The 27,815-nt window shown below is 41.1% G+C and overlaps 3 protein-coding genes across 9 annotated transcripts; 1 reads left to right on the plus strand and 2 right to left on the minus strand.

Moving 5' to 3' along the window:
* Positions 1–1,240: 1,240 nt before the first annotated feature.
* On the minus strand, positions 1,241–7,889 carry myoc (myocilin). The gene is made up of 5 exons (XM_026159849.1): positions 7,083–7,889; positions 4,322–4,387; positions 4,153–4,245; positions 2,444–2,655; positions 1,241–2,356 (listed from the first exon to the last, which is right to left on the minus strand). The coding sequence occupies exons 1-5, from the start codon at positions 7,576–7,578 to the stop codon at positions 1,775–1,777; spliced, it is 1,449 nt and encodes a 482-aa protein (XP_026015634.1). The 5' UTR covers positions 7,579–7,889; the 3' UTR covers positions 1,241–1,774.
* A 2,065-nt stretch (positions 7,890–9,954) lies between these two features.
* Positions 9,955–22,543, minus strand: vamp4 (vesicle-associated membrane protein 4). Of its 5 annotated transcripts, none has more exons than XM_026159269.1 (9): positions 20,900–21,142; positions 20,070–20,207; positions 19,175–19,276; positions 14,967–15,013; positions 14,603–14,653; positions 13,591–13,691; positions 11,816–11,895; positions 11,347–11,398; positions 9,955–11,250 (listed from the first exon to the last, which is right to left on the minus strand). In XM_026159269.1, the coding sequence occupies exons 2-9, from the start codon at positions 20,070–20,072 to the stop codon at positions 11,225–11,227; spliced, it is 462 nt and encodes a 153-aa protein (XP_026015054.1). In that variant the 5' UTR covers positions 20,073–20,207; positions 20,900–21,142; the 3' UTR covers positions 9,955–11,224. The 5 variants fall into 5 exon arrangements, with proteins under 5 accessions (XP_026015054.1, XP_026015053.1, XP_026015057.1 ...); XM_026159268.1 differs by having other exon boundaries at positions 20,843–21,142; XM_026159272.1 differs by lacking the exons at positions 20,070–20,207; positions 20,900–21,142 and adding an exon at positions 22,502–22,543.
* rangrf (RAN guanine nucleotide release factor) lies at positions 22,339–23,686 on the plus strand. 3 transcript variants are annotated; one of them, XM_026159266.1, is made up of 2 exons: positions 22,339–22,401; positions 22,527–23,686. In XM_026159266.1, exon 2 carries the CDS (start codon positions 22,540–22,542, stop codon positions 23,119–23,121), a length of 582 nt encoding a protein of 193 aa, XP_026015051.1. In that variant the 5' UTR covers positions 22,339–22,401; positions 22,527–22,539; the 3' UTR covers positions 23,122–23,686. The 3 variants fall into 3 exon arrangements, with proteins under 3 accessions (XP_026015051.1, XP_026015052.1, XP_026015050.1); XM_026159267.1 differs by having other exon boundaries at positions 22,347–22,409; XM_026159265.1 differs by having other exon boundaries at positions 22,366–22,422.
* The last annotated feature ends 4,129 nt before the right edge of the window (positions 23,687–27,815 follow it).

Genomic DNA, 27,815 nt, shown 5'->3' on the forward strand with positions numbered 1-27,815 from the left:
CTGCAGTGGTACTTCTGAGTAAAAGAAACTCATAACTAACTCATGTATGTTGGGTAATCACGTTGTTAGTATTTAACTGTTGCAAATCTGCAACGCCTGCCTGGAGAGGGTTAAAGTCACTGCTTGACCAGGTTAACAGGGTTTTGTCTCGAGAGAAAGTACTTTAAAAACCTTTCAAATATGCTAAATATCATTTTATTTATTTGAAAATTAGATTAAATCTTTGCTAATTGGTAAGACTTGGTTTTTATTCATTTGAATCGCCAGTAATCAGCAGTGCTTTGAGCCCTTTCAGTTTTCCAAGACTTAGAATGGTATTTTAGTAGTATTAAAGTAATATTTCCTGAACCATATAATTTGAAAACCTCAGCTTATGAGCTAAAAACAACAGTTCCGTTTTAGCTGTGTTACCAACAACGACTTTAGACACCTGTTCAGCTGAACATATATTATACTTCAGGGATATCGAGCTGTCCATTCTACCTGCTTTGGTACAAATGAAAGTGGCGAGCAGCAGCTCAACTGGCAACTTATTAACGTCTACCAGATGCTCTGGGTTAAACTGCTGTCATCTGTGAAGTCGACAGTGGTGTTCTCTGGCAGATACCAGTTCAGCTGCATAATCTACAGCTGTGAACACAAGTCTCACTAAAGAATTGCAGAACCCGATGAGACCCTTATGGAATCAATTTCTAACCGTTTAGTTGAACATATCCACCAGTAGCCCTCTGGACATAATTTGGTAGTGCTTCTGTTCTTCCTTGCACAAAGGAGCATATGCTGGTCCTTATGCGGCCCTGTCCAGGTGCCATCATGTAACACCCCATCTCCACACTCTTGAGACTGTTTTGGGAGAGACGACAAACTTTGCAGTGCCTGTGTATGTGTCATCCTGGGGGAGCTGGAAGAAGTTGGGACATGCCAGTCGAGCTGCATGGTCCTGGTGGTGAGAAGAGGGTGCAATAAAAGACCTGTCTCATGGTATCTTCTCCACACTCTTGAAACTGTGCTGGGAGACTGGGTGTGAAATGGATTCACACTGGTTTCTGCTCCCTACCTGGATAGATTTATACCCCTGACGTTTAAGTGAGCATGTGCAATACTTTGATCAGAATAATTGTTTTATTTTTAATCAATCTAGTTTTAATAGCTAGAAAGCGATGAAATTGCATTAAATCTTTGGCTTTTCTTTAAAAATTGAACGTCTCAACATCTTAAGATAACAAATAATCACTCAGACTTTCTAATTCAGGTTTATTTCATGATGATTTTGAACATTACATCATTATTTTGACTACATTGTACAAGTACATGCATTATTCAGTAAGTAAGAGCGCAGTTTATTTGATAAAAGATGTTGACTGGTGAAACAACTGTATAGGGTGTATGTAGTACCACAGGAGTTTTTGTCATATATTTTTAATTCCACATAGAAAAATTCTGTGTTCTTTTCTTTCAACCTCAAATATACATAGCTTAACAAGAAAACAACAAAATTATACATCTGGATTAAAGGCGGTACAAAAATAATTCCTCTAAAAACATGTTTGTGGACCATACCACAGCCAAAGCTCCTCACATCTGAGGAAAAAAGCACCTGCCTGGAACACTGTTCCTCAGATGTTTTCATCTCACTTTTAAGTTTGGTAGTTAGGCTCCTCTACACATGGATACTGAAGGTGTTAGGTTTCTAACAACTGCTGCCACTCATGCTCTAAAGCTGTGAGTCTTTGAAGCGGGAACAGCCAAGCAAATGTCACTTTTCGTGCTGGCCTCAGTTGGCCTGCTGGCGCCCGAGCCTGACGTCATAGGACACTATGTGGAAGTTGTCCCAACCAAAGAGCTTCCTCTGAGCCAGGCTGTAGTCGATCATGCTGTTGTAGCCGTACTTGTTCTTGAAGGGGATGGCCAGGTTCTTCCCCTGGCTGGTTTTGGTGTCGTACATGTAGTTGATGGTGGTTTCACGAGATGCATAACTAGCTACGGTGTACAGCTTGCCGCAGATGATGAAAGAGTTGGCCACAGAGTTCTTCCTGATGTTGGTTTCCCAGCTCTTCTTCACCCCCAGGCTTTCTGGGTCCAGCTGTGAGATAACGATTGCTCCCTTGGCCTTATTGGTGGAGTAGACGGCCCACAGCCCATTCTCGTCCACAGACAAGTCGATGTCGGTGTAGCCTCCCCAGGAGTATGGGAACTGGCCATGGAAGCCAGCGTGAGGAAGCTCACGGCGAGCTGCGACGCTCTCAGAAGCCAGGTCGTATCGGATGAGAGTGCGGCTGTTGCGTCTCTGATAATACAGGGAACCTCTATACACAGTGGCACCAGTGCTCTCTAACAACTCCGGCAGCAGCAGGACCTACCGAGGGGAAACAAGAACAATAATCAAGATTTAATTAAGATCAAAGATGTGTTCCATCCTGAACATCAACCATGTGACACCTGCCTTGGATGGGAAGCCTTTAGAGAGTTGCTCCAAGTCCTCATACCCAAACATCTGCTTGACCTCAGCACCAATGGCATCAATGCGCCAGAGCATGTTGGGTCCGTAAGGAGAAACAGCCTCAGGGTCTTGCATCCAAATACCATATTTACCTGCTATATTATCAGCTTTCCTGTGAGTTACCGGCTCACCAACTGAAAGGAGCTCCCCACATCCTGCAAACAGGAAGGATAGAAATTACTATTATTTTCTCAAAAAACACAAATGTTCCCTGATAGTTAAACATTTAGGCCATGGGATCATTTAAGGTGGCTCAAACGAGGAGATCTACATGCGCATGACTGAGGGGTGACGACAGGAATCTGATCGAGGTCACGGTTTCTCCTCATGGAAGCAGACAACAGGTCTGGAGATGCAACTCGACAACAAGTCCAACTTTGCCTGAGTCACCATGACCAGAGCAGCAGCAGCTGTAGTACGACTCATCCTGCGCGGGAACTCTATGCTTCTCTTATTTGGAAAACGATAAGGCAGGCTGTATATTTACCACTTCCTTAAATACACCCTTGCTCTCAGGTTCAGGAAGTAAAGCCGGATTTAAGGTTAAATAGGAGTATGTCTTATAAATATACTGGTTAGTGTGGCCTCATCTAAGATCTAATGACTATCTGTGTTGACTGCATGTGTATTTTCATGATGTCCATGAAAAAGAAACTAGCCCAGAAATGAGCGGTGACGTGGCTTTGGGAAGGTTCAAGCGTGTCATCGCTAGAGGTGCTTTCCCTCTACACTTAGAAGACAAATATGAAACTCAGGATTGCGCTCATACCTACAGACAGGCATGACTGTGGTATTCTCACCCCAAATGCCCCAGTATTAATAGTAGTATTTGCTTTGAGACTGTCAGCAGAGGTGGGGGGGCGAGTGTCATGTTTGGCAAGTCAGATGGATGCACGGGGAGAAGGGTGAAGGGAGGGAGGGAAGTAGGAGCTGTAAAAACTGGACACTTTAAAGGGTCATACTGGTGTGTTTGTACTATAAACCTTATAAAACGTAGTCATGGTGACATCATCCACTGGTTTATGAGCACCGTGTTTTTCTGGAGTCAGGAGTGACCATGTCGGGATGAGAGGATGAGAGGGTAGAGTGCTACAATATCATCTCTAGTAATCTACAGTATAATCTGTATGGGTGTGTTACACAGACACACATACCTGCTAATTAGACTAGAGTCTCACAAAAGTGGTGCACAAGACCAACACCAGGATCTCATAGGTTAATTTAAAATATTATACCAAAGGAGACAAAACATTAAACACAACCTATAACAATATAGTTTATATCAGGTGGAAAAGTTAAATAATATCTCACTGAGATAAAAATGACACAGAAAGAGAACAAAAATTAAAAAAAAAAACAATAAAAGTGAAATAAATAATAAGTATTGTGGTATTAAAACTCTTCAAAAGGCACAAACATGTTCAAGGAGTCCCGTTTAGGAACAAGTAAGTTATTTTAAAGAAAACCACTTTTTAAATGACCCACCGTACAACTGTAAAATATTTGTTTCCATTATTCCATTTTGCAACTAGTAGTTCAGTACTGCACAACATGCATTTAATTGGTGTGTATAGACAATATGTATCTACTGGTCTCTATTTGTGATTCCATAAATAGCAATAAGCCTCAGTTCAAATACACCATCCAACTACCTGTGTTGTCCTCGTTGCCACCTGGAGCGGGTACCTCTGTCACGGCAGCCTTCAGCTCCTGAAAGCCCGGAGCTCCATACTGCCATGCTGAATCTGAACAGAGAGAGACCTGGGGTGAGCTGAAGAAGATACAGGAGACAGTGAAAGTTCTGCAGAAAAGTCATCTCACCTCTCAAATTGCTGCTGTCTTCCTGCCTGCTGGGTCTGGTTATGAGGCGAGACATCGGATTCAACCCTAAACACAGACAGGCACATCATAGGTTTTTGTTGCACACTTTTCTTGTAGTTGGAGAGAGTTTATGTATACCCAAATATGTCTATGGCATCAATGACAGCAGGGAATCTGACAGCAGAAAAGAAACACCCCTAAATGGATTCCCAGCTGCTCTGGAGTCAGACAGTCGGTAGATTGACCGACCATAACACACACATACATAACACACAAGTCAACACACTTGACACCCCGTTCCACCCCACCGTCAGCTCAACTTCAAACCACCCGTTTTGCTCTTCTTCCCCTATATCACTCTTCTCTTCTCTTCTCTTCTCTTCTCTTCTCTTCTCCTTTTCTCTCCTTTTCTCTCCTTCATGAAATACTCAAACCTAAACAATGTCAAACAATAACTGCAAACTGTGTACCCCTCAGAAACTTGAAGACGTAAACACGGTGATGTTTACAAAAGAAAAAAAATGATACGCAGTCTATGTCTGGGTATGGCCGTCCTCTGGGACTAATTGCATGGGTGTGAGCATGTGAAAGCCGTGCTTTTCATAATCAAGCCTAATGATGCAGAGAACGTTTTCATCTGGAAGCAAATCTTGATTTATGATAAAGACGGGAAGAAGGATGGTAAATGACGAACAACAGTTGTGTTGTAAAAAACGTTCCCAAATGTTCCCAAAAATTAAAGGTTTTTAAAGCAAAAGCACCAGTCGTGATTTAACTGTAGCAGGAAGTTTAATGTCTGCCTCTGCTCTGAGGACAGTCCCACAGAGTAACAGCCATTTATCATCATCACAGGTAAACAGCCACATTCTCCTACTGTCTTTTCCCTAGTGTGTATGGCAGTGATTGCCATATGGGCCCTCATATCCTGCCTCTTTTGTTTGGGATGTCACTGAGTAAAATACCATAAACCTCATTAATTTCCCGCCGGAGGATTTATGTGAGGATGGAGGAGTCTAATTGACCCCAGCTAGCAGACTTCGGCTCGGCTGCTGTAAACATTTTGCATCTGGATATTTATTCTTCCTGTATACTCATGAGTCAGTGTTTGAAGTATACCACACAGAAGATTTTCTTAAGCTGCAGTTCCTCTACCTGTTGCATGTGAAGCCCTGTGCCTGAGGCATCTTGCAAATATTATTTACTACTGCAAATCCTGCTGGCTGCACATTCAGGAAGTTGAAGAAACTCTTCTAAAAGACAATGAAGCAGACTGTATTTATTCCTCTCCTGTGACTTAAAACTAAAATAACCTTTTTCTATATAAATCTGACTTCTACTGCTTGTCTTCTACTGGCTTCATCGATTTTCCACCATTTTCAAGTTGTAAACTTTGATTTTCTTGGATCTTAGTTCAGCTGTCTACCTTAAAAAAGGTTTGTGTTATCACTTCCAGTGTAAATTCTATGTGAATATCTTTTTATAAGACCTAGAATAACATTACACAGTGCGGCTCGTATATTTTGAGTGGCAACTACTACTAGAGATCATAACCACTGCATGGGTTGTAAACAATAAAAAAATGTTCCTGTCAGAGTTTCCTTACTCCTAAACACAACCTGGTTTGACATTTATCTCTTCTCTCCTCCTGCATGTCTTCCTCAGACTCTGATCTATTCGACATCTGCCTGTCACCCTGAGGGAGCCTCTCTGTGTATTTCAGTCTGCAGGTGCAAACATGAGGAGCTCAGCAGATAGCCTGGAGTATGCAGGAGATAGAGCTTATAAGCTCTCCTGATGCACAGGGAGTAGGGATGTCTGGCAGGAATTAGAAAAGCAGGATTTACTGCTGATGGCAAGCTCAGCCTTAAAAGCAACTTACGACGAGAGCCAGGAGGGTGGACGGAGTGACGGCGTAGAAAAAAAGAAGAGAGTGCTTACCAACAATATTATGGCCATGTCAGTTCTACTTGTGTTTGGCCACTTATAACCTCAGTGGCTCTAAGATAACTTCTAAGCTCCGTGGAGCCCTCTAACCCCTGTTCTTGGCCACAGACCCACATCCTCAACAATCCCAGCCCACCAGCTATCATCAAAAGCCCTCAGATGAGATCTGGGCAAAGGAACAACCGCTTCCAGAGAGTGCATCACATTTCAGTCCCCCTTCCCTCCCCAGCAGAGCTATTCGCACACTTCTTGCCATGCAGAGGGAAACACCAGTCATAAAGAAAGCAACCTCTGCCCATAAATACTAAGCTGACCCCCTCTGGGCTGCGTGTTTATCATCCCTAAATGCAGTGCAGGAAGTGGGAAGCACAGAAACCTGAGCTGAGTGTAGCTGCAGACAAAAGGGGCAACCAAAACATTAACAGCATGCAAACAGGTGTGAATCATTAAAACATGAACTCACTGATGATTTAAACAGTGACCATAAACAGACTTCCACACGATCCACATACATGAGCAGTGCTTTGGTATTTTGTGCAACTCTACATAGAAGAATTTGTTGTGTCATCCCTTCGCTGCTCTGATGCACCCAATATTCTTCACTGAAACGCTCATTATATATTTCAACTAAATGACAGCCTGTGTGCAGACAGTAGCTCCTTCTGTTGTGCATTTTAATTACTGATGTAGATATAAAATGACCTGGTAGATTTCTTTAATTTGATGATAAAAATAGGATATTGTCAAGTAAAGATATTCTTTTTTTATTTGCAAATGTTATTAAGCATTGCACGTAAGTATGTGGTGGTTCTCTTACCACTACCAGGTCTTTTTGAGACCCTGTCCTGCAGAGTGGGGCTGGGTGGGACCATGGGTGTCTGTTGAGGACAGGGTTTGTTCCTCAGCCTCTCTGTCTCCCTCCTCATCTCCTCCATTCGAAGCTGAAGCCCATTCAGTTCCCTCTCTAGGTGCTCCTTTTCGCTCTGCAGCAGGTTCCTCTCTCCAACAGCCCGGTTCAGTGCCTCCTGCAGCTCAGACTGAACTCTGGCTCCAGACCCTTGTTGAACCCCTGGGAGCCGAGAGTCCCCTGCACTCAGCTGGGACACCAGGACCTCCAATAGGTTGAGTCTGGCCTTCAGTCCTTCCACCTCCGGACCTCCAACTTGTGGGCAGCTGGACTCAACAGGGCTAGGAACCGTGAAGGTGTAGTGGCATCGCCCACCTCGGTCATTTCCCCTCCACAGAGTAGCTCTGTCCTGTGCCTCACCTCGCATCAGAAGACCGCATAAACAGAATGAGAGTAGAGCAAACATGTTTGAGACAGCTCACAGTTAACTCTAAAAACTTTTTCTTTCTTTTGCCCACTCTTGGATTTATTGTGGAATTATCCTAAACCTTTCGCAACTCCTAATTTCAACTGATGGCTTTCTTCTTCTTTTTTTTTAAGTCTTCCCTCAGGTATTTTCTCTTTTTCTGCAGTTTTGCCCCTCTCCTCCCACTCTTGCTCTCTCCTCTGTCTCTCCTCTATAAACAGGTCTGCAACACTGAGCTCTCCCCCGACAGCTCACAGATATTTATACATTCTGGAGGGGACGAAAGGAGGGAAATGAAAAGGAGATGAGAGGAGAGGTGTAGAGGAGGGAGGAAGAGAAGGGAGGGAAGAAAAAGAAAGTAAAGAAATACTGGTTGTTTTGAGAAAAAAAAAGTCTCATTCATGCACAAGCTGTTTATGCTTACAGATTTAGGAATCAGACGTTACAGCTTGCTGTCTTTTCATTATTTTCAATTACTGCTATAATTATACCCTTTATTGTGTAAAAGCCTCCAATAATATGCCTCATCCTGTGTGTCAAAGGCGATTTGCTTGACATTTCGGTCAATAATAGAGGGGAAAGCTTGTCCTTGTTGGATACAATTACCTTCTGAGAAGACAGTGTTCCCTTCCCAAATTGGAAGGGGGGGGCGGGGGTGATGCAATCGGCAAGTAAGAGCCGTCCTCCTGAGTGGTCAAAGGTTATAAGTCCTTTGACAACTGGATACCTGACGTTGATCCCCATGAGTGAAAATTCCCAGCACTTGTTGGCTGAGTGGATTTGTTTCTGTCTTTTCTGACACACTGCCTGTAGTGACTCATTCCTACAGTTATCAGATACGAGGATAGCTTTAGAGAGCCAGAATAAAAGATCTGAAAGAGAAACACTCCAGGTGCAGATAAACATACTTTCCAGTTGAAACTAATCTTTACAGCTCTCAGCTTACCTTCATATCCTGCCTTTGTTTGCATTTCTTGAATCTCTCCTGGCTCCTTTCCTACTCCTCTTATTCTCATGCCTCCTTACTTTTCTATGTTCTCAATTCTTGACCTGGCAGATCACTCTGATGCCTAAATCGTCTACTTTAGGGATGCCAAAGGGAAAAGAGGGAAAAGGACAGCCAGTCAGCTAGAAAGTAAACAAGATAAGACATGCAGACGTAATACTGCTTCTGGTAATACTTACTTGACACATTTACCTTTATCGAAGCAATGACTGGCTGGAAAGATGGATGAACAGATGAATAGGGTACACTATGCTTAAAATCAACTTTTCTTTTATGTGGTATTGTTAGATATTAATTTCATTAATATTTTCCAATAATTTAAATTAAAGAGAAGTTTAAAGGCGAAACCAAAAGAACCACAGGTAAACACTCACGAGGAGAATTAAAATAAAGAGCAAAGAGTCTCCTAAAACCACTGACACTATGATCTTCTGTTTGATCATTCTCAGATGAAGAGGGTGTGTGCTCGTTAACTGGCTGCCATATTATCCATTCTGCTTTCTTGTGGGTTTAATTCACTTTTATACGACTCATAAATTCGTCGCTATGCCCGGAATCTGAAGTCATCAGATATCAGCACCTTGCAGAGGACCAAAACATCCTCGGCTGCCAATGTGAGAGTGTCTCAGCAGGGGCAACGGATAAAAGTGTCTCATAGATTTAAGTAGTAGTGTGGCCCAAATCTTTTTTCCTGACCAGTAGCAAAATTCAAAACTCCAAGCTCTAACTCTTGACAGGGCAGCAGCTTTTACAGCCAGGACTTTACAGCCTCTGTGATTACCATCGAGCAACATGCACCTTTATCACCACAGCTTTAACGACATTCAGGCAAGTGCATGACATGAAATGACCTCTCTCCTCTTCATAGCTGAAATTAAGTCATCCCCCCTACTGTGTGCATCACTAATGAGCACGAACTGGAATGCCATTTGCGTATGATCAATAAAAGGCAAGGTCCCTATGGGCCAATTTAATTCCTCCTCCTTTAGAAGACTTGGGTAGTGCTGGCTAAGTAAAGGGCAGAGCTGTCAGTGTGCGTTTGCGTCTACTGTCCAGGGAACGAGAGGCAGCGCGTCTGTCAGAACAATAACACCTCACGAGCTCCAGTCCCTCCAACTTTAGTGCCATCATGGGACGCCAAACTGCCAGTAAAGCCACAAGCCAATAAAACTGTCGGGTAATGAGAAGAGATAAAAGGACTTTGCAGGCTCTGTGAGCATGAGGATAGTTAAGGGTGTTTCAAAGTGGAGGTACAGCATGAGAATTACTTTTTCCCCCTCTATACATATTTCCCCATTTCCATCCATAATCATCTATTCTGACTTCCTATAAGACAGTGTACTAGTTCAGACCACAGCAAAGCAGACAAGTGCCCTTTAAAATCATTTTATTTCAGAGCAAAAAAAAGGATCACAGTCTTCCAATGCAATGCCAGAGTATTATACATCATTACAGAATCAATATTTACAGCCAAAATAAATTAAAAAAAAAAAAGACCATGTAGAGTTAATTCCAGACAGTTACACCTACTCTTGTTTCACAGCTCAGCTTTCACCACATAAATCACCCCCCCTCCTTATAACGTAACCATACAGTGAACCATACAATCCCTCCAACGACGACGGGAACACCAGCAGCTAAACAATTGAGCGAATAAGAAATCGAAAACGGTGGAGAAAAAGAAAAAGACAGAAGCAGCCTATAAACCAAACAGAACCATCTGCAGCGTGAGAGATGATGTAATGTCACAAGCGGGAAAACAAATTTGACAGCTGTGACCAAGCTCAGCATCTGAGAACAGAATGGTTAGGAGACATTCATAACCTTGGTGTTTTGGTTTGACATGGTTCTTCTGTACACTAACAATCTATGGTGATATTTGTTACAGAGCAGGTTCTTGTATGAATACATGTAGTTCCTTTCTAGTCTCGTGTTTCTGTGAGAACGAGGAAAGATACCTGAAAAGTGAAAGCAGTCAAAGCCACTGAAATGATTAAGAAAGAAACACCACTTTAGACCCCACAGATGAACCTCAGATGTTCTCCCACCTTGTGATGGGCAGAAAACATTCTCAGTGTCCAAGCCTCAGAGTAAGTGAGCACACAAGGAAATCGTGGGCAGACATCAGAGGTTTATCTGCTGGAAGTTCACAGCCTCTTTATATAAGACTGCTGCAGCAGAAACAGACTGGCTAAACTAAGAGATGGTTGGCATCGATTCCCTGCCTTTACAATATCGATGTATATGATGCTACATGCAGGACTTGTTGTCACGTCCTGCATGCGATATGTATCATGGAATGGAGCACTCCTTCACATTGACTAGAGGGCTGAGAGGTTTCTCCCAAACAGCACTGGTGGAATATCTCCCCATTTTTTCCCCATGTGTCCCATTTCTGGAGCTTAGTTTCAAGTTGGGGATCAAACCAAGCCTTAGTACAGACCTCACTGTAGATTTATGTGAGAATACAGTGATAAGATCTGTACTAAGTGGAAAGTAGAGACCAGATCCTTGAGGGTATACAGGATGATACTGAAGAGGGTGTGGGAAGCTGGCTGCCGCCCCCTAGCTGGAGTGGAGGATTGTGTGCAGGGGTAGCTAGAGGAAGAGGAAGGTTGTTCCCATCCTCCTCCGAAGTCACTAGCGATATCGAAGAATCACTGGAACTGATGAAGAGAAGAAAAGAAAAAGTAACAGTAAGAGAGAAGTCCCGCGCACTTTGTAAATTTACACTCTGTTCATGTATTTGGTATAATACTTACTAATGATAATCAGCAGGAGAGCAACCACCACCAGTGCAATAATCATCTTCATCTGAGAGAGAAACAACACATTAGACACAGAACACACAACGGTGAACATCTCCCGTGGAGGACCAAAAACTGTCATAATCGTAAATACATGCAAAAAATAACTCATTAAATGCATTAAAAATAACACTAAAAGTTAATGTAGGCATTCATTAATATGTAAAATGTTCATATAAAATTTGTATAATTTCTCCTTCATTATCCAAATGAAGGGCGCTATCATGGGGTTCAATGCTTTGCCTATTTGTAGATCAACTTTGGAAATAGCTACTTGCAGACTACAAATAACTACAGAACTTAAAACTTTTGCTAATCAAGCTGATTTGCTAGATTACCTCCTCATTTCCATAATGAGCAGATATTTAAATGTTATCTGTGTTGCATTTAAATATATATATTAAATAAGAAATGGATGCCCCACCTTCATATCTCTCCACCACATCCTCCTGTGCAGCTGTTTGGCTCGGCTGCTGAAAGCAGAAGCGTTGTCCGATAGGCTCTCTGCAACATCACATGATTACGGCACAGATGAGTGAAGGACACGTGAGGAGGGAAGTAAATCGAAGAGGACAAAAAAAAAAAAAAAAAAAAAAAAAAGGACATCTGTTTATTAGTAAAGTAAACAATAATTTTCAAACTGGATAGGGTCACTCAAGTTTTTTGGCTCGGTGTTGTGCATGTGTAGGAGTTATGTAAGACTTAACTGTGATGGTGAAGTCACTCCTCTAAACAGCTTCTTTTTTTTTTTTTAAACCAACTCTATTGGCATCAATTGTTGTACAAGTTTCCACATTAAAACACAATGGAGCAAAAACACATTTCCTCCAGCCCTTCTCCAAACGACTCACCCGCACCGCCGATTTTCTGTTTCTTGGATACTGTTGTTAACTTTATGTTTATGCATGATAACATGAAGGTAGGGTTGAGCTCCCTAGTGTGCACTGTATTACTTATCTAAGCTTGCGTCCCTATTTAAAGTCTTTGTCTCTGCTGTTTCCATCTCCATGTTTACAACCTGTCACCACTACAGAGCAGTGCTCAGGCTTCTAAAAAGACTCTTGTGGAATTTAACCACAGACTACCTGCACATGGGTCAGAGGGCAAACTGCTAGTGTCGATTACATGATTGTAAATTTCTCACGTAAACGCAGAAGGAAGGCTGAAGGGCGACAGGCACAGCGAAGCCACAATTAGACACAGACATGTCCACATGCACAAAGACTCACATCAAAGACACACAAAGATGTGTTCCAGATGTGCGTCATTGTCTTGCTTGTCTGGTCAACACAATAGACCTAAGCTGGAGTACAATGTACAACATCTGTGTGTGTGTGTGTGTGTGTGTGTGTGTGTGTGTGTGTGTGTGTGTGTGTGTGTGTGTGTGTGTGTGTGTGTGTGTGTGTGTGTGTGTGTGACACCAAAAAGGAAAAAAAAAAAAAAAAAAAAAAAACAACAACAAGTGCAATGCAGCAATGTGTTTTCATTAGCGGCGAAAAAGATGAGCTGTGCGTGTCCAACAAAGAGCAGTAAGAGCACAGAACCTGTCGAACGCTTTAAGTTGCATACCTGGAAACAGTTACACAAGGATGCATGCAAGGTATTTTTAACATTGCATGTATGGAGCCTATTCACATGCCATCGTTGCCACTGCACACCCGAGTGTGTGCAGTAGCAACTTTGCATAATGTTAATGCTTTTATCCTTGTTAAGAGCCAAAACATATTTAATATTTTAAGGTTTACAGAAATTGTTCCATTTAATTTACTTAACACATCGACACAATGTAAAGGTAGGATATCTTCAGTGCACAGTAACACTTGGCTGTTTGTTTGACTTTGGACCTTCTTACCAGTTGAATACATCTGTTAAAAACTATTCTAAATTAGTCTCACACTGTAATGAGAGCTAACCACATGCTTGCATTACCGTTAAAGTTGAGGGCATTCAACTTTAAGGTTGTTTGCATGCTACGAATGTCCAAGCCTCATTAGTAAATGACTTTCTTCTGAATTTGATGCACATAGCATCAAATTTATTAAATACCTAGGTAACCCAAAATAAAATAAGTCTGTAGGGTCTTTCTGGAAACTAAACCTTAAAACAAACAATAATAGTAATGGTATTTCCTGCCTTTCATGCTTGAGTAGTGCACACATGTCTGGTAAATATGCACACGCGGTGGCTGGTGTGTCTCACCTGACTTGTCCTGCAGGTCATCGAGTCGCTCGCCCCTCTCTATCACCTTGGAGATGTTCTCCTGCATCACATCAATCACCTCGTCGACCTGCGACTGCACCCTGAGGACACAGAATCACAACGGTAGGACCGGTCTTATTTTGGTACAGTAGAAAGATTCTCTATGTCTGGCCTTGTCCAGCTGGCAGACAATGAAAAGCCTGACAGCCTCAGCGTGACCTGTCTGCACCTGTTAGGTATCTGCAGCATTAAGTTCAAATCCTTTATTTATACTACTCATAACTGAGTATGGCATGAGTAGTTCACATTACCCTTAGGTCACCCTTATTTTAGAGTAATACCACTTGGAGGCCTGCATGGTTAACAAGCGGAAAGAAGTTGGCAAGGAAACTCACGAGGGAGGAAAAGTAATGATATAAAACTGTGGAATTTCTCTCTATAACAACTGTCTGCTCTCACTCACAATCAAACTGACTGTTTCAAACAAAAGCTCTGCAGTAAATTATCAGACTTGGCTTTCAGCTTGATTGCATGCTGAAGGTAGTATACAGTCATAAGCCAGAGCAAAACAAACAAGAAAGAAAGACATAAAAGAAGTATGAGCTGCCATCATGACACATAAACAACTACAGTGACCACAGCGGTTAAGGTTCAAGAGCCCCGTGAATTTAACATTTGTCAAATGTGCAGCTATGGCATCTAGTTTCATATGCTCACAACAATAACAAACTATAAAGTATGAATGGAGTGTGGAGAAACGAGTCAGAGTGTGAGACGATCTAAACAATGACCTCCTCTGTTCTCTGTTAGTCTGCAGAGGGACTGAGACATCCTGAGAAGGTTACACAATAACCTGCACATGATGGGTTCTCTTACACAATCTGGTAATAACCAGCAGCTTTTGGTAAACATTACGAACCATAGTTACATAACACCAATATCAAAACCAGTAATGGAAATACTACTCTGACCTCTGATTCTTTGTTGTAATGAGGTATGCGTTTGTACTTACTGCTTGATTTTGTCATTCTGAGGTCCAAACCTGGGTCCTGTTGGCCCTCTCCTGAAAAACAAGCATGGATGAAGTCAAATGTACAGACTACAAGCATGAATTGTGCTGATTAGTTAGTGTACTATGCTCTAACAATCAATATTACTCCCATAGACTGGCTGCAACTTTAGACTGGCTATTAAACTTTCTCAATTTGGTGGTTGGTTGTTTTCTCCATGCTCTAAAACCTGGTCAGTATATGTCAGAAAAACATAACATCTTCACAACCTGATTCATCTGAGCAAATTAATGCTCTACTGTTTGAAATGCAACTTAATTTTAAATATCTAATGTATTATTAATAAATTAATTAACAAACACTCACAGAAAGAAGTCTTCCTCCTCATCAGAGTCCTCCTCCAACAAATTCCTCTGTAAAAGAGAAAAAGGTCAGAGGTCACAGAAGTTGGGACTATTGCCTGCCTGATATCTACTTTGGATAAGGAGGGACTTGGTCAGAGCGCTAGTCTATAACCAATATTAAAGCCTGAGCAGATTGCTGAGGAGTAGTCCTGGTGACGAGAACTCAAGAAACTGGATGCACTTTATTCACCACAAGGCCACAATGCTGCTTTAGGGATCAATGACAGTCTTTGACTTACTATCCTTCGAAGGTCAATACAGTGAATACAACATTAGCCCAGTGCATCGATCAGCCAAAACATTAAAACCACTAACAGATTGTCTAAATACAGTCAAACTGATCAGCTTGTTAAAAAGCAGTTGTTTGCTAGGAAACCTTGGGTCCTGGCAATTAATCAACATGTTACTTTCACACCTGAACACCCTGCCTAAACACTGATGCCAAAACAGCGCAACCCCATAGCAGCCCACTGCAGGATAATAATCCCCAGCACACTGCAAGAAAATCACCCAGGAATACAACAAGTCTGACTAATGCAGGCCCCATCCTACAAAATTCAAGTTCCACAGGATCCATGCTACAACGGGCCAAAGTTACAAAGGGCTCCAATATCAGGCTGTTGTATGGTGGCTGAAAAGTAGAGATGGACCGATCCGATATTACGTATCGGTCCGATACTGACCTAAATTACTGGATCGGATATCGGAGAAAAATAAAAAATGTAATCCGATCCATTAAATATCAGGAAAGCACCTCACAAAACTTGCAACACGCCAGAACGTTAGCACGTCGGAGCAGTATGCATCACGTGATAGAGCGGCTGTGGCATGCGGGACCTGTCGGTGGTCTGGATAGCATTTGGAGCTTCGCTAGCAACCCGGCATTTCATCTCCGACAAAGTTATCCCGAGAGAAGTAAAGCAAGTGTGTAAGTCCATCTCTGAATGTTTGTAAAGCATTCCTGCGTTAAGCTTAACAAACGATATATGGAGCGACTGCCTCTCCGGCTGCTACTTCAATCATGAAACTGCTTACGGATCAGCTGATCGGCTTTTCTGTCGCGAGTCCGTCTCTCTTGTTTGCTTTTGGCCCACTTTGCACCAGAAAGAGGAAACCAGCGGCTGAACAACAGCAGCACGTTTAAGCTTGATCAGCTGTTGTTAGAATGTATTTAATATTACTTTCTACTCGAGGATCTTTTTCTACGTAGCTGACGCTGGTAACTGTGCAGGGGCGGATCTAGCAAAGTTTAGCCAGGGGGGCCGATAGGGCATTAACAGGGAAAAGGGGGCACAAAGACATACTTTTCTTCCTTATTCTCATTTAAAATGTCTAGCTTTTAATAAATAATTATCTGACACCCAAAGTTTTAATTTGATGTAAAATGAATAGAAGTCAATTACTGTATATAGTAACTATTAAGTCTAATATATATACCCTAGTAAGCTATAGTACTTTTTCCTTTGGGAAGGTACCATCTGTGCAGTCTGCAATTTTGTTGAAGAAAGATGTTGAATCTATTTAATATTTCTTGAAAAATAATTGATTTCTGTGCATTTTTTTTTTTTCACACTGCATCAAATTAAGGTTGATTATGTCGATTAAGCATCATGAGGTGGAGCGTGAGGGGTGGTTCCCTATTTTTTATTTATTTATTTTTGTTGTTGCTGGGAGTTGGAACCCTATTAGTTAGGTTGCTTAATATTTATGCTAAGTACTCTTTAAAATACCAGAATAGGGAGGATGGTGCAGGTTTAAGTTTATTAGATTGATCAGTATTGCTGAACTATGAATTTTTTTTTTTGCATACAGGTATAACAGAATAGCTTTAGTGTAGTTGTTGTTTTAAACTTGAGTATGAACTTATACAAAATGCAGCAAGATATTTAAAAAACAGTTTTGTTGATTAAAAAACACTATATCGGATTCATATCGGTATCGGCAGATATCCAAATTTATGATATCGGTATCGGTATCGGACATAAAAAAGTGGTATCGTGCCATCTCTACTGAAAAGCAAAAAAAAAAAAAAAAAGCTGAATTTCTGCTGGCCAAAGCCCAATAAAAACTCCTTCATCTGTTCTAAGTAGAGGTTGTTAGTGATGACCCAAAATAAGGGCATCACTAAAATAATGCATAATAATTGGAGGAACACATAACCAATATGTGTGTGTAAACACACTGCCTACTTACAAAGAGCTATGTGACTACTAAAACAGACACCCGATGTGTTTTCTTGTCTTATTTCTAAGACAGGCTCAATACAAACCCAAGCTTCTGTTGCATGACTGGCTGAATTCAGGCACACCATTAACTTTTCCCCAGATTTTGTTTTCCAGCCTGGTGCCTTGTTATTACTGGCCAGGTGGGCAGTCGTCACAGTGTGCAGCAATAAAAGTTCAAGTCTGTTGATCTAAGAATGTGATGTGTGAGAGCAGCCACTACATTACACAAGCACTGGAGTGAAATGGTTTCAGAGCAGGACGATCATTATGCTATATCACTACCCTCACCTATGGTCATGCTCTTTAGATAGTGACTAAAAGAATGAGAGTGTGAATTCAAGTGGCAGAAGTTAGCTTTCTCTCAAGGGTGGCTGGCCTCTTCTTTATATTCAAGAAGGGCTCGGAGTACAGACGCTGCTCCTCCACATCAAAAGGAGCCAGTTGAAGTGGTTGGGATGCCTCCTGTGTGAGATTTTCCAGGCATGTCCTGCCCGAAGGAGGCCACAGGGTAGACCAGGGACACACTGAAGAGATTATATCTCTCAGATAGCCAGGGAATACCTTAGTGTTCCCCTGGATAAGATGGAGGACTAGGATAGGGAGAGGGAGGTTTGGGTGGCTCTGCTTAGGCTGCTACCCCAGCGAACCGGATAAGTGGAGGAAAATGGATGAATGGATGGACAATCAGTATGCTGAGAATCCAACATAAAAATTTACAGATCAGATAAAAAAGTAAAAAGAAAAGGATGGGACAAACTGTCTGGCATCTTACGGTGAATTACGCCACAATATCCCTGCAGTGACGACAAGTCTGAGCCACTGCTGGCTGTAATCAGGTCAAAAAGCACTCTGGTGTAAATTGTTAATTATAAAGAATAAGTGAGGACAGCTGCATTGAATTCTCACAGGAGAAGAGAACGAGTCTGTTTCTTATTGGACTGAAGGCAGGTGGACTTTATCCACTGCTACTAGATACTACACAAGAAAGGTAATCGATATTAAAACCCAACAGTGTGAAATTTTTATGAGAAAGATCAATTACATTTGAATTTCATTACCTTAGCAGTAACCAAGGTTAAAATCTCAATTCTTTCAGCCATGGCATTCACCTTCTAATAACTGCGGCGCCTATGGATGCACTGTAGTGTCAATTCTGCCAGTCAATGTCGAGCCAATACAATTTATTCTCCTGTAAATAACACGGCATCTGCAAAAAATCTGTGGGAATGGTGGCCATATGATCATAAAATGCTTTATAAGTTAAGGCACTAACAATCTCCTTCTGTACAAACGTCTTTCTTTCTTTCCATTTGAGACAGCAGACGTGAAGGAAACTGTTAGCAATTATTGTAAGACAGGAGGCCGGGCACTGAAGGAAAAGCATGGGAGGTTATTTTGTTATGCAAGCCTCCCGGTAAGCTTTGCTTTGATCTCAGCTCAGCACAACAGCAAACAGGATGACACAGAGGAATGAACACAATAAAGAATAGGAGGGAGGACAGGGGAGGTGCAGGTGCGTGGGACGGGGTGATCAACCTGATGAGAACCAGACATTTGGCCGTAGCAGTTTCTAAAGCTTCACCCCTTAAAAAAAGTCGCTTTGGTTCTCTCCCCTTATTTTTGTTGTTTTTCCATTATGACTAATCTGACAAATAAACTTGGAAAAATCTACATCTGATACGGGGCTTTTTCTTGCTCAGGATGGGCTCAATCAGTCAATCCACAGTAAAAGTAATGTGTTACCCTATGAGATAGAAGTCCAGCATGTACAATACCCTCTTGCCTAACATCTGAAGGAACAGGCTCCATCTCTCTCCAACCATGAATGGTATAAGTGGTTAAGAAAATATACTACATGTCCTACTTTACTTCTCTAACTGCAGATGCAATTTGTTGCAAACCCAAATGCCAAGCACCAGCTCCTTCATGTCTATTTGTGTCTCACCCTCTCGCTGCGAATGGATCCCGTGACCTCATCGTCATTGAGGTGTCGTTTAAACTTCGGTGGCATGTTGTCTTCAGGCTGCTCCTCCCGGTCTGGCTCCCTCTGTAGGGCAGGAGAAGAAAAATCATCAATGAAGCTTTACCACACTGTGGGAGAACTTAAAACAGAGTTAGATACCTGAATAGAGAAGATTTCAGTATTGGTAAGAGGAAAAGAGTTACAGACATAACCACATGCAGAGTTTACAAACATACTGAGAATCTAAACATTATAAATGACTAAATGTGAATTCACGGTTCAGCAATACAACTCTATTTGTTTGTTTAGCTACTTTATTTCACTCTTATTGTTCTGGATATATTGAGCCACTTTAATGCAAGACATCTGTATTCTATTTTATTCACCTGAGCTATTTTACTTTACATAGCCTGTTTACTGTATCAGGTTTAGGACTCTCAAGAGTGTAGCTCAAGATAACTGATTATTGCAGTCCCCAAAGTAATTGGATGTGATGTTGGATCAGATATTGAGTTTCCAGCTTCTCATATACAAGAAACATAATATTTTTTTAAAACAGTCCAAAAACAGATATCTTATTTTCTGTTTTAAATCCAAATCCTTCTGGTGGAGCAGGTGTTGAGTCTCACTAGATATGAAAGGAAATGTCATCATTGCTCTCCATGTAACACGGAAATGGAAAACATGCTGTTCTTCCAATTATGCACCCTGGAGTCTGTGTTTGGGTGTTTCATGCTCCAAAGAGCGAGACAAAACACACACAGATGCCTCATTAAAGGGCCTCTGTGACACTGAACTAAACAACATGTGACCCTCAGTGGTAATATAATCACAAACACACACACAACCTCTGCTAACCCAACAATACAACTTATACCATTGAATCCAGCTAGTTCTGACACAGTGGCTTTCTCAGATTCTTTTTCTGGCACTGCAGCTGGAAAACTGGGCCTTTCAGCGGTCAGGAGAGGAGAAGAGCTTTCCAGTAAACAGAGAAGAGAGGCAGGGGACAGATCTGAAGCAGGAATAGTGTGAAGAGAAAGAAGCCAGAGTTACATCTATGTAACATGTTAAGGCTCAGGCAGGAAAGCAGGATGAGTCAATTTTAAAAAACAGAAAAACAGAAAGAAAAGCAGTAATTTATTACATAAATGAAAGGCTTGGTTTCAAATTGGAACAAAAGACCTGTGGAAATTGCTTAATGTTGGCTGTTGATTATTAATGACCCTAATCAATTAATTGATTGCAACTTTACGCAAACAGAAGAAGACTGAAAAATCAACCCCACAATCAATTTCTATCAAGGGAGGAATACCAGATGAGTAAAGCTTGGCTTGGGGTTAGGGGTTAACCCTTAGCTTGGCCGATTTCCCCCCCCCCCTTTTTTTCTATTACATGTAAAGTAATAGCTTTAAGGGTCCCTCAGTTTAGCAAAGGAGTAAAACTGAACACTCAAGCTCACAATCTCATAAGCTAATTAACATTATATCACAGCCGTCAACAACTTTAGCAGGTCGAGCTATTTGACAACCTAAATCTTAGCAAATAATATTCCTGTCAACCTAATTAACAATGAAGCTTCAACTCCACAATACGAAAAACAATTTAAAAGCTACTATAGCTTAGTTACACTCTTCTTTATTATTTTACCTGTATGAAACAGGCCGCTTAGCTACCAAGCTAAGCTAAGGATGCTAACGCGGCTACCTGCTGTTTTCCACAGGATCCGCCGCTCGCTCGAAGCAGGTAAACTCCTCCACACAGAAACTCAGAAATTAACACGAAGGCTTAATGCGACTTTACGGATCTGTTTGATTCATCGCAAATGCTATCAATGACCATGAAACACGATGATCATTGTGGATGTCAGCTCTCCTCGTCCTATCTTTGCTCGGTCTGAATCAGCTGACCAGGAAATCAACACAAACAGCTGGTGGAGGAGGAGGAGAGAATGCCGCAGATGTTTGACGGCCTGCGGAAAATGTTTTACCTTACGTTCTTTTGAGAGTGAGTGAATAGTGGAATTGTACAGCGCTTTGAGAGCCCCGAAAAGCGCTATATAAATGCAATCCATTATTATTTTATGCAGTAAATATTCCACTTCTACACAGAAAGTTCAAATGGGATCAAAGTGATATATTTTTGGAAAGAAGAAAAATCTGGTCTCTTCAAAGAAACAAATAATTTTACCAATGTATTTATGGTGCCTTTACCTTATTTATTGCAAACAATCACCAGTGCTGAGACAGAGAATTGTGCCAAGGGTATTGCCACTTGTTTCTTCAAATAAATACGATAAAATAAGTTTTAGCTGATCTATAAATAGACAGGTTCTTCCGCTCTTTCTGTACATGCTTTCTTCCTTGTTACATTTGGGTTGCTTAAAAATGTTGAGCTGATAACACTGACAACTTCACATTTTCAAACAAAAAATACGTTATTTTTTACTCACAAAGGAAAAGACTGAGTCGTTTCTTTCCCACAAATCCAATTGAGACCAAACATAATTAATATACCCAACATCTTTTAAAGGTACAATCCACCCTCCCAAAAAAAGTTGAAAAAAAAGTTGAATCCGTATCCAAGGTGTAATTTATCACATAAAGGCAAAGTCTGATTTCAAATAGGAACAAAAGACCTGTGGAAACTGCATAGTTATGGCTGCTGATTATTAATGAACCTAATCAATTCATGCAACAAAAAAATTAATGTAAATCAATTTATCCATCTTTTTACCTCGTTAAGGGAGTCTTTTGTTTATTTGTGTCATTTGTCATTTGTGTCATTTCCAGGTAATTTGAAAGAAAGTTGAATCTGGCTATGAAACAGAAAGCAGGAGTGGGATCATATAAGTTTATACTTATCCTTTTAGCACAAAATTTGTGTTACTTTTATGCAGATGAATAATATATTGGGAACTTTGTTTTGTTGAACGTCCACGTCATTTGGACATTCAGCATTTAAATGTTCGAATTAAACCTACTTATATCTTTCTTTCTTTTTTTGCTATGTATGTTATGAGCTTTAAAACAAAATCAGAAATTTTAGATTTTTATTTTTTAAGTTTATTCTGCGAAATCGTCTCTGTCGAGGTCTGCCACACCTGTAGGTGGCAGCAGCGTGTTTGTTATAATGGCAAAAAAAAAAAGCCACACGCGCAAGAAGAAGATTAAGTTTTCACCGGAACCACATTGAGCGTGCAGTGGGAGGTGAGTTGGTGAGCTGCAGATGTGTGTTTATAAGCTTCTTTTTTTTCCTTTACAATTTTTGTTAAGTAGGTGGTGTTTATATGGGTGGAGACGGTCTCACCTGTGGTGTTTCTTTCTGTTTACAGGCTTCACAGAGAAATGCAGAGTGCAGCAGGCAGCGCTAACGAGGCTCATCCTCTGTTTGGAGGAGCCCTGTCAGCTGTGATCCCTCACAGCGCCACAGACATCAGCGAGCTGAGGGAAATCCCGGACAACCAGGAGGTGTTTGCCCACGCCCACACAGACCAGAGCCTGATCGTCGAGTTGGTGGAGTACCAGGGTCAGGTGGCTGACCAGGATGCAGCCAGGTACCACTTTGAGGACATCGCGGGTAGCAACAAAGCTCTGGAGCCGGGGGCTTTTGAAGTGACCAGTGTTGTGGCTCTGCCCAAATCTGAGCTGTCCCTGTCAGAGTGCAGCACTGCGTGGATGCTGTCTGGGACTCAGTGCGTCTCTAAGTTCAATGAAGAAGCAAGGAATTCAGTGACCATCCACTTGGGCCTGTTCCGTCTGCCGCAGTTCTCCACAGATGTCCTCATAACATTTAATGACCCGCAGAGTATCAGCCCTGAGAGCAGCAGTGCCTGTGCAGTGGGGACACACCAACAGCCCTGGATGGTGAAGGACTTCCAGCACCTCGTACAGACTCTGACTCTGCATAACCCTGGGGTCTTCGGGTAGAGCAAGTCCACTTTTATGATGTGGTGTCTCTCGGTCTCTCTCCCTGGGGGACATTAACAACATTTTTAAAAGGCAGGCTGGTTATAGACTATATTTTTGAAATTCTGAGCTTATTCTGTTTGCATCAAATGTCACACAACACATCTCCCCCGGTGGAATAGACCCTTTATTTAAAGCCACCTTCCCCCTATACCATAATGCAGTTGCTATCTTTTTAAAAAGTGCTATTATGGGGGGAAATGCTTTGTTGAATAACCTCATAGTTAAACTTTTTTAAATCTCTCAATCAGTTCAGTAGTTAATTACATATTTTAAGAATATTTTATGCATGGCGTCAATGCTATGGTCTGTTTTAGGGCTGAGATATAGTCAGATGTATGTTTTGATGCAAATAAAGTTTTCAGAGAGCAGCAGTCATGCTTCTTCCCTGAAACACAGGAGTCCCTGTTATGCTTTGTTCTATTTAAAAACTGAACTATTGTTTAGTTTTATTTAAAGTTCAAATGATTGGTATGTACCATGCCACTATATTCTGTAGTAAATCTCACATATTGGATTAATATGAGCAAGTTATCGTTCATTTGAAGACATTTCCTTTCCACGTAAAGGTACAGTTGGGTCTTGAAATGTTTACAAGGTGATAAAATTTCAAAATCAACTTTAATTTAAGGGCTGAAACAAAAACAATTAAATGTTGAAAAAATTAATGACTTTATTATACATGTCTGGAATTATTTGTCTCATTCTCTCTGTATTTTACTCTAAAACACTGCTGTTGTACTCAAGCATGTTTTATGCAGACTTACTTATTTTATTTAAACTTTATTTATACAGGTAGTCCTATTGAGACTCAGTGTCTCATTTACAAGAGAGACCTGTTTCAGACAAGACACAAGTAAATTAGAAATGACTAACGAAGAGAAATACCTTATTCTTATGTATAAATCGCAGTCTTCCCCTTAGGACTACTTGATTTTAAGTTTGTAACACTCAGCTTCTGATATGCTCTTTATACTGGCTGTTTTTACAGTACAGTGGTGATAAAAGTAGTGCCAAAAGTCATTGTACAAGTCAGAAGGTTTTGGCTAAAATTAGATCCCAACATCTCTCTGGAGAAGTTAAAAACAGGAAAATATTCATGGAGCCCTCTGTGCCTCCACAGAGAGCTCCATGGTTTTGTCATAAACAGTGAAAATGGAGAGGAGCAGTCCCAGCAGGAATATGTATTAGGTCAACTGTTTCCATCATGCACACCAGTGGCCTCATGGTGGATTAATTCATTAGTCTGAACCCTAAAATCCCTTGGAGACACTTCATTCAAGAGTGAGTTTGGTGAAACCAAATTTATAGAGTGGAATATGGCCTCTATTAAGTGTCCTTCTGCAGTCAGTTTTTTTTTTAGATTTCAGCATTGTAAGTCATGTGGTGTATAATCAAAGCCTTTTCCAGGTACACGTGTTATTGTAGGAAGAAAAAAATATTTTTAACTTGAATCTGCTGTTAAATAAAACTTGTCACAGCAGGAGAATTCAGGTGAGTCGTGCATAACAAATAAAAATGAAGTAAAGTCTGTCTCCCCAGTGCCACATCAAGCCCTCCCTCTCCTCTGGCACAACCACGACTGATTAAGAATCTCGTAAAGTCAGGCGTCCTTTCCTCTCAGTGATCCCTAAGCAGCACATTCCTTCTTTAACCAAAGCATACTCTCTTATTAGAACAGCAAGTTTCCTTGAATAAGCATTGTGTTGGTTCTGTTTGTAATAAAGAATGAAAACATCCTGTGTTTCCCCATGAGGGCTTTGGGGAAAGGTATTTGATTTGCAGGTCATGTCAGGAGACGCTTTTCCAGCTACCATGGGCTTTCAGTGCCTGGAAAAAAGCCTACTACTGACGGGCTCCTGGGCAAGTTCTATAGTCTCCAGGTTTTTGGCTTGCAATGCTTGTCGTATGCACATGAGTGAGAGTCAGTTTCAAACAAAAGAACCATTGTCTGTTTCTGCCATGGTAAAGGAAATTGAAATATAAGAAATATAGTCACAAATTTAAAAAAAAGAATAGATATATAAGATAAGATAAGATAAGATAAGATAACCTTTATTAGTCCCACACGTGGGAAATTTGTTTTGTCACAGCAGGAAGTGGACAGTGCAAAAGTTATGAGGCAAAAATTAGAATACAATAAGAATAAATACAGTACACAACTGTACAGAATAGAATAAAATAAAATACTATATACAGTAGAATAAAATAAAATAAATATACAATAAGATAAAAATAGAATACAAATACAAATACTATATACAACTGAGTAAAAATACAACGATGACAGAAAGGATTATTGCACTTAGTATTACTGCATATGTATGGATGTGTGTGCTTGATCAGTTAAAGTCTTTATTATGGAGTCTGACAGCAGTGGGGAGGAAAGACCTGCGAAATCTCTCCGTCCCACACCGTGGGTGCCGCAGTCTCCCACTGAAGGAGCTGCTCAGTGCTGTCACAGTTTGCTGCATGGGGTGGGAGACGTTGTCCATCAGGGATGACAGCTTAGCCGCCGTTCTCCTGTCACTCACCACCTCCACTGGGTCCAGAGGGCATCCTAGAACAGAGCTGGCCCTTCGGATCACCCTGTTCAGTCTCTTCCTGTCCCCAGCAGAGATGCTGCCGCCCCAGCAGACCACGCCATAAAAGATAGCAGAAGCCACAACAGAGTCATAGAATTTCTTCAGGAGTGTAAATATATGTAAATATATGTAAATGGAAAAATATGTAAAAATATGTAAATGGAAAATGGCGCTTTACACAATCAGTCATCCACACACTGGTGATGGCAAGCTACATTGTAGCCACAGCTGCCCTGGGGCGCACTGACAGAGGCGAGGCTGCCGGACACTTTTCTTCCAACTCTTGAGCCACGATCAATATATATATATATATATATATATATATATATATATATATATATATATATATATATATATATATATATATATTTTAGGGGTGCAACGTAGAGCTGGGCGATATGAGATTTTTTTCATATCACGATATGTTTTTTTCATTTCAGGCGATAACGATATCTATCACGATATAAGCCAAATAACTATATTTGTAAGATTTAAATGTGCCGTTGCTCACAAGTAAAATGTGAAATAATCAGCAGCTTGTTTTGATTTAAATATTTATTTCCCATAATAAGTTCAACAGGGTAGATGTACTTAAGGAACATGAGACTTTTTCAGATAAATAAAGGCAAATATTGCAAACTACACAAAAGGCAGCCGCTAAAGCGTTTAAGTTTCAAAATAGGACAAACGAAACAGACTACTAAATTGTCAATTCCACTTAGAAACAAAATATTAATTCTAAAAATAAATCTTAGTTTGTTTTACAGAAGAACAGACAAAACTGACTAACTTTTGTCAATATCAAATAAACTGAGAACTAAAAGGAAATTCTCAATCTCTCCTTGTTGTATAGCTGAGCTTTTCAAACAGTTTTAACAGTTACTTTAGTCTGACAAAAGCCGAATGACGAATTAGCGCTTCCAGTCAGAGACTGAGGCTACGTCCACACGTACACGGGTATTTTTGAAAACGGAGATTTTCCGTTTTCGTTTTAAAAAATAATCCCGTCCACACATAAAGGCAGAAATGAAGGAAAACGCTGCTATGAACATGCCAAAGCAGCAGGTGGCGCTAGATTCCTAACCGTGCCTAAATGTTGGCCAATCAGAAGTCTAGAAGCCTCGGTGGGAAAAAGTAAACAAAGCTGGGGCATAGAAGCAGAACCGAGTCGTAAGTGTGGAGGGACAGTAACTGTGTGTATATGTAAGCATTTAAACACTGCAGAGAGTAGAATTAACAGTATTGTAGAAATTCATTTCACCGAAACAATAACGTGGCGCACAGTGTGACGCATGCACCAGTTTATTGTATTTCCAGACTTGCTTTCGGCACAATTTACAGTGCACGCTACTCTGTTTTTTGTCAGACTTGAAATAGCCGAAATACCTTCACACTACGGAACTTCTATGGCTCTTCCGTTTGACAATCTCTCCGGCATTGGAACCATCATCTGTTTTCTCTTCGGTCACGCTCGGTTGATTTTTCTAGTCGGCACACTCATTTCCTCCATTACGCGCTGGCTCCATTACCCGCTGGCTGCTTCCCAAACAAACACACGTGCGGCTTGGCACTTGTGCTGTACGTAACAAGTCACGCGACGTGACGCTGCGGCTGTGATTGGTTCGGCTCTGCGCTACTTAATTTGGATTGGCTGACCTTTTTTTTTTTTTTTTTTTGAGGACAAGAGCAGCGAGGTCTATCGCGATAGCTTAATTTCTCTATCGAGTAAAAGTTATATCGCGATACATATCGTTATCGTTCTGTCGCCCAGCTCTAGTGCAACGATACTCGTATCGATATTGAACCGTTTGATACAGTGCTTTCGGTTCGGTACGCATATGTATGAACAATACAAAATTTGTAATTTATTTTATCAACTTTCCTTCTGACGATGCTGTCTGTGTTGAGCGCTCAGTAAATCTGCGTTCGACTACTCAGCCTAGGCTGCACTGTCGAGCGCAGATCCACTGAGCGCTCAACACAGACAGCATCATCAGAAGGACGAGCGCAGGGCAAGCTAGCGAGACAGAAGTTAAGCTCTCCTTGCAACATGGCAAATTGAACCTTCCC

Source organism: Astatotilapia calliptera, chromosome 23, assembly GCF_900246225.1.
Source record: "Astatotilapia calliptera chromosome 23, fAstCal1.2, whole genome shotgun sequence".
NCBI classification, from domain to species: domain Eukaryota; kingdom Metazoa; phylum Chordata; class Actinopteri; order Cichliformes; family Cichlidae; genus Astatotilapia; species Astatotilapia calliptera.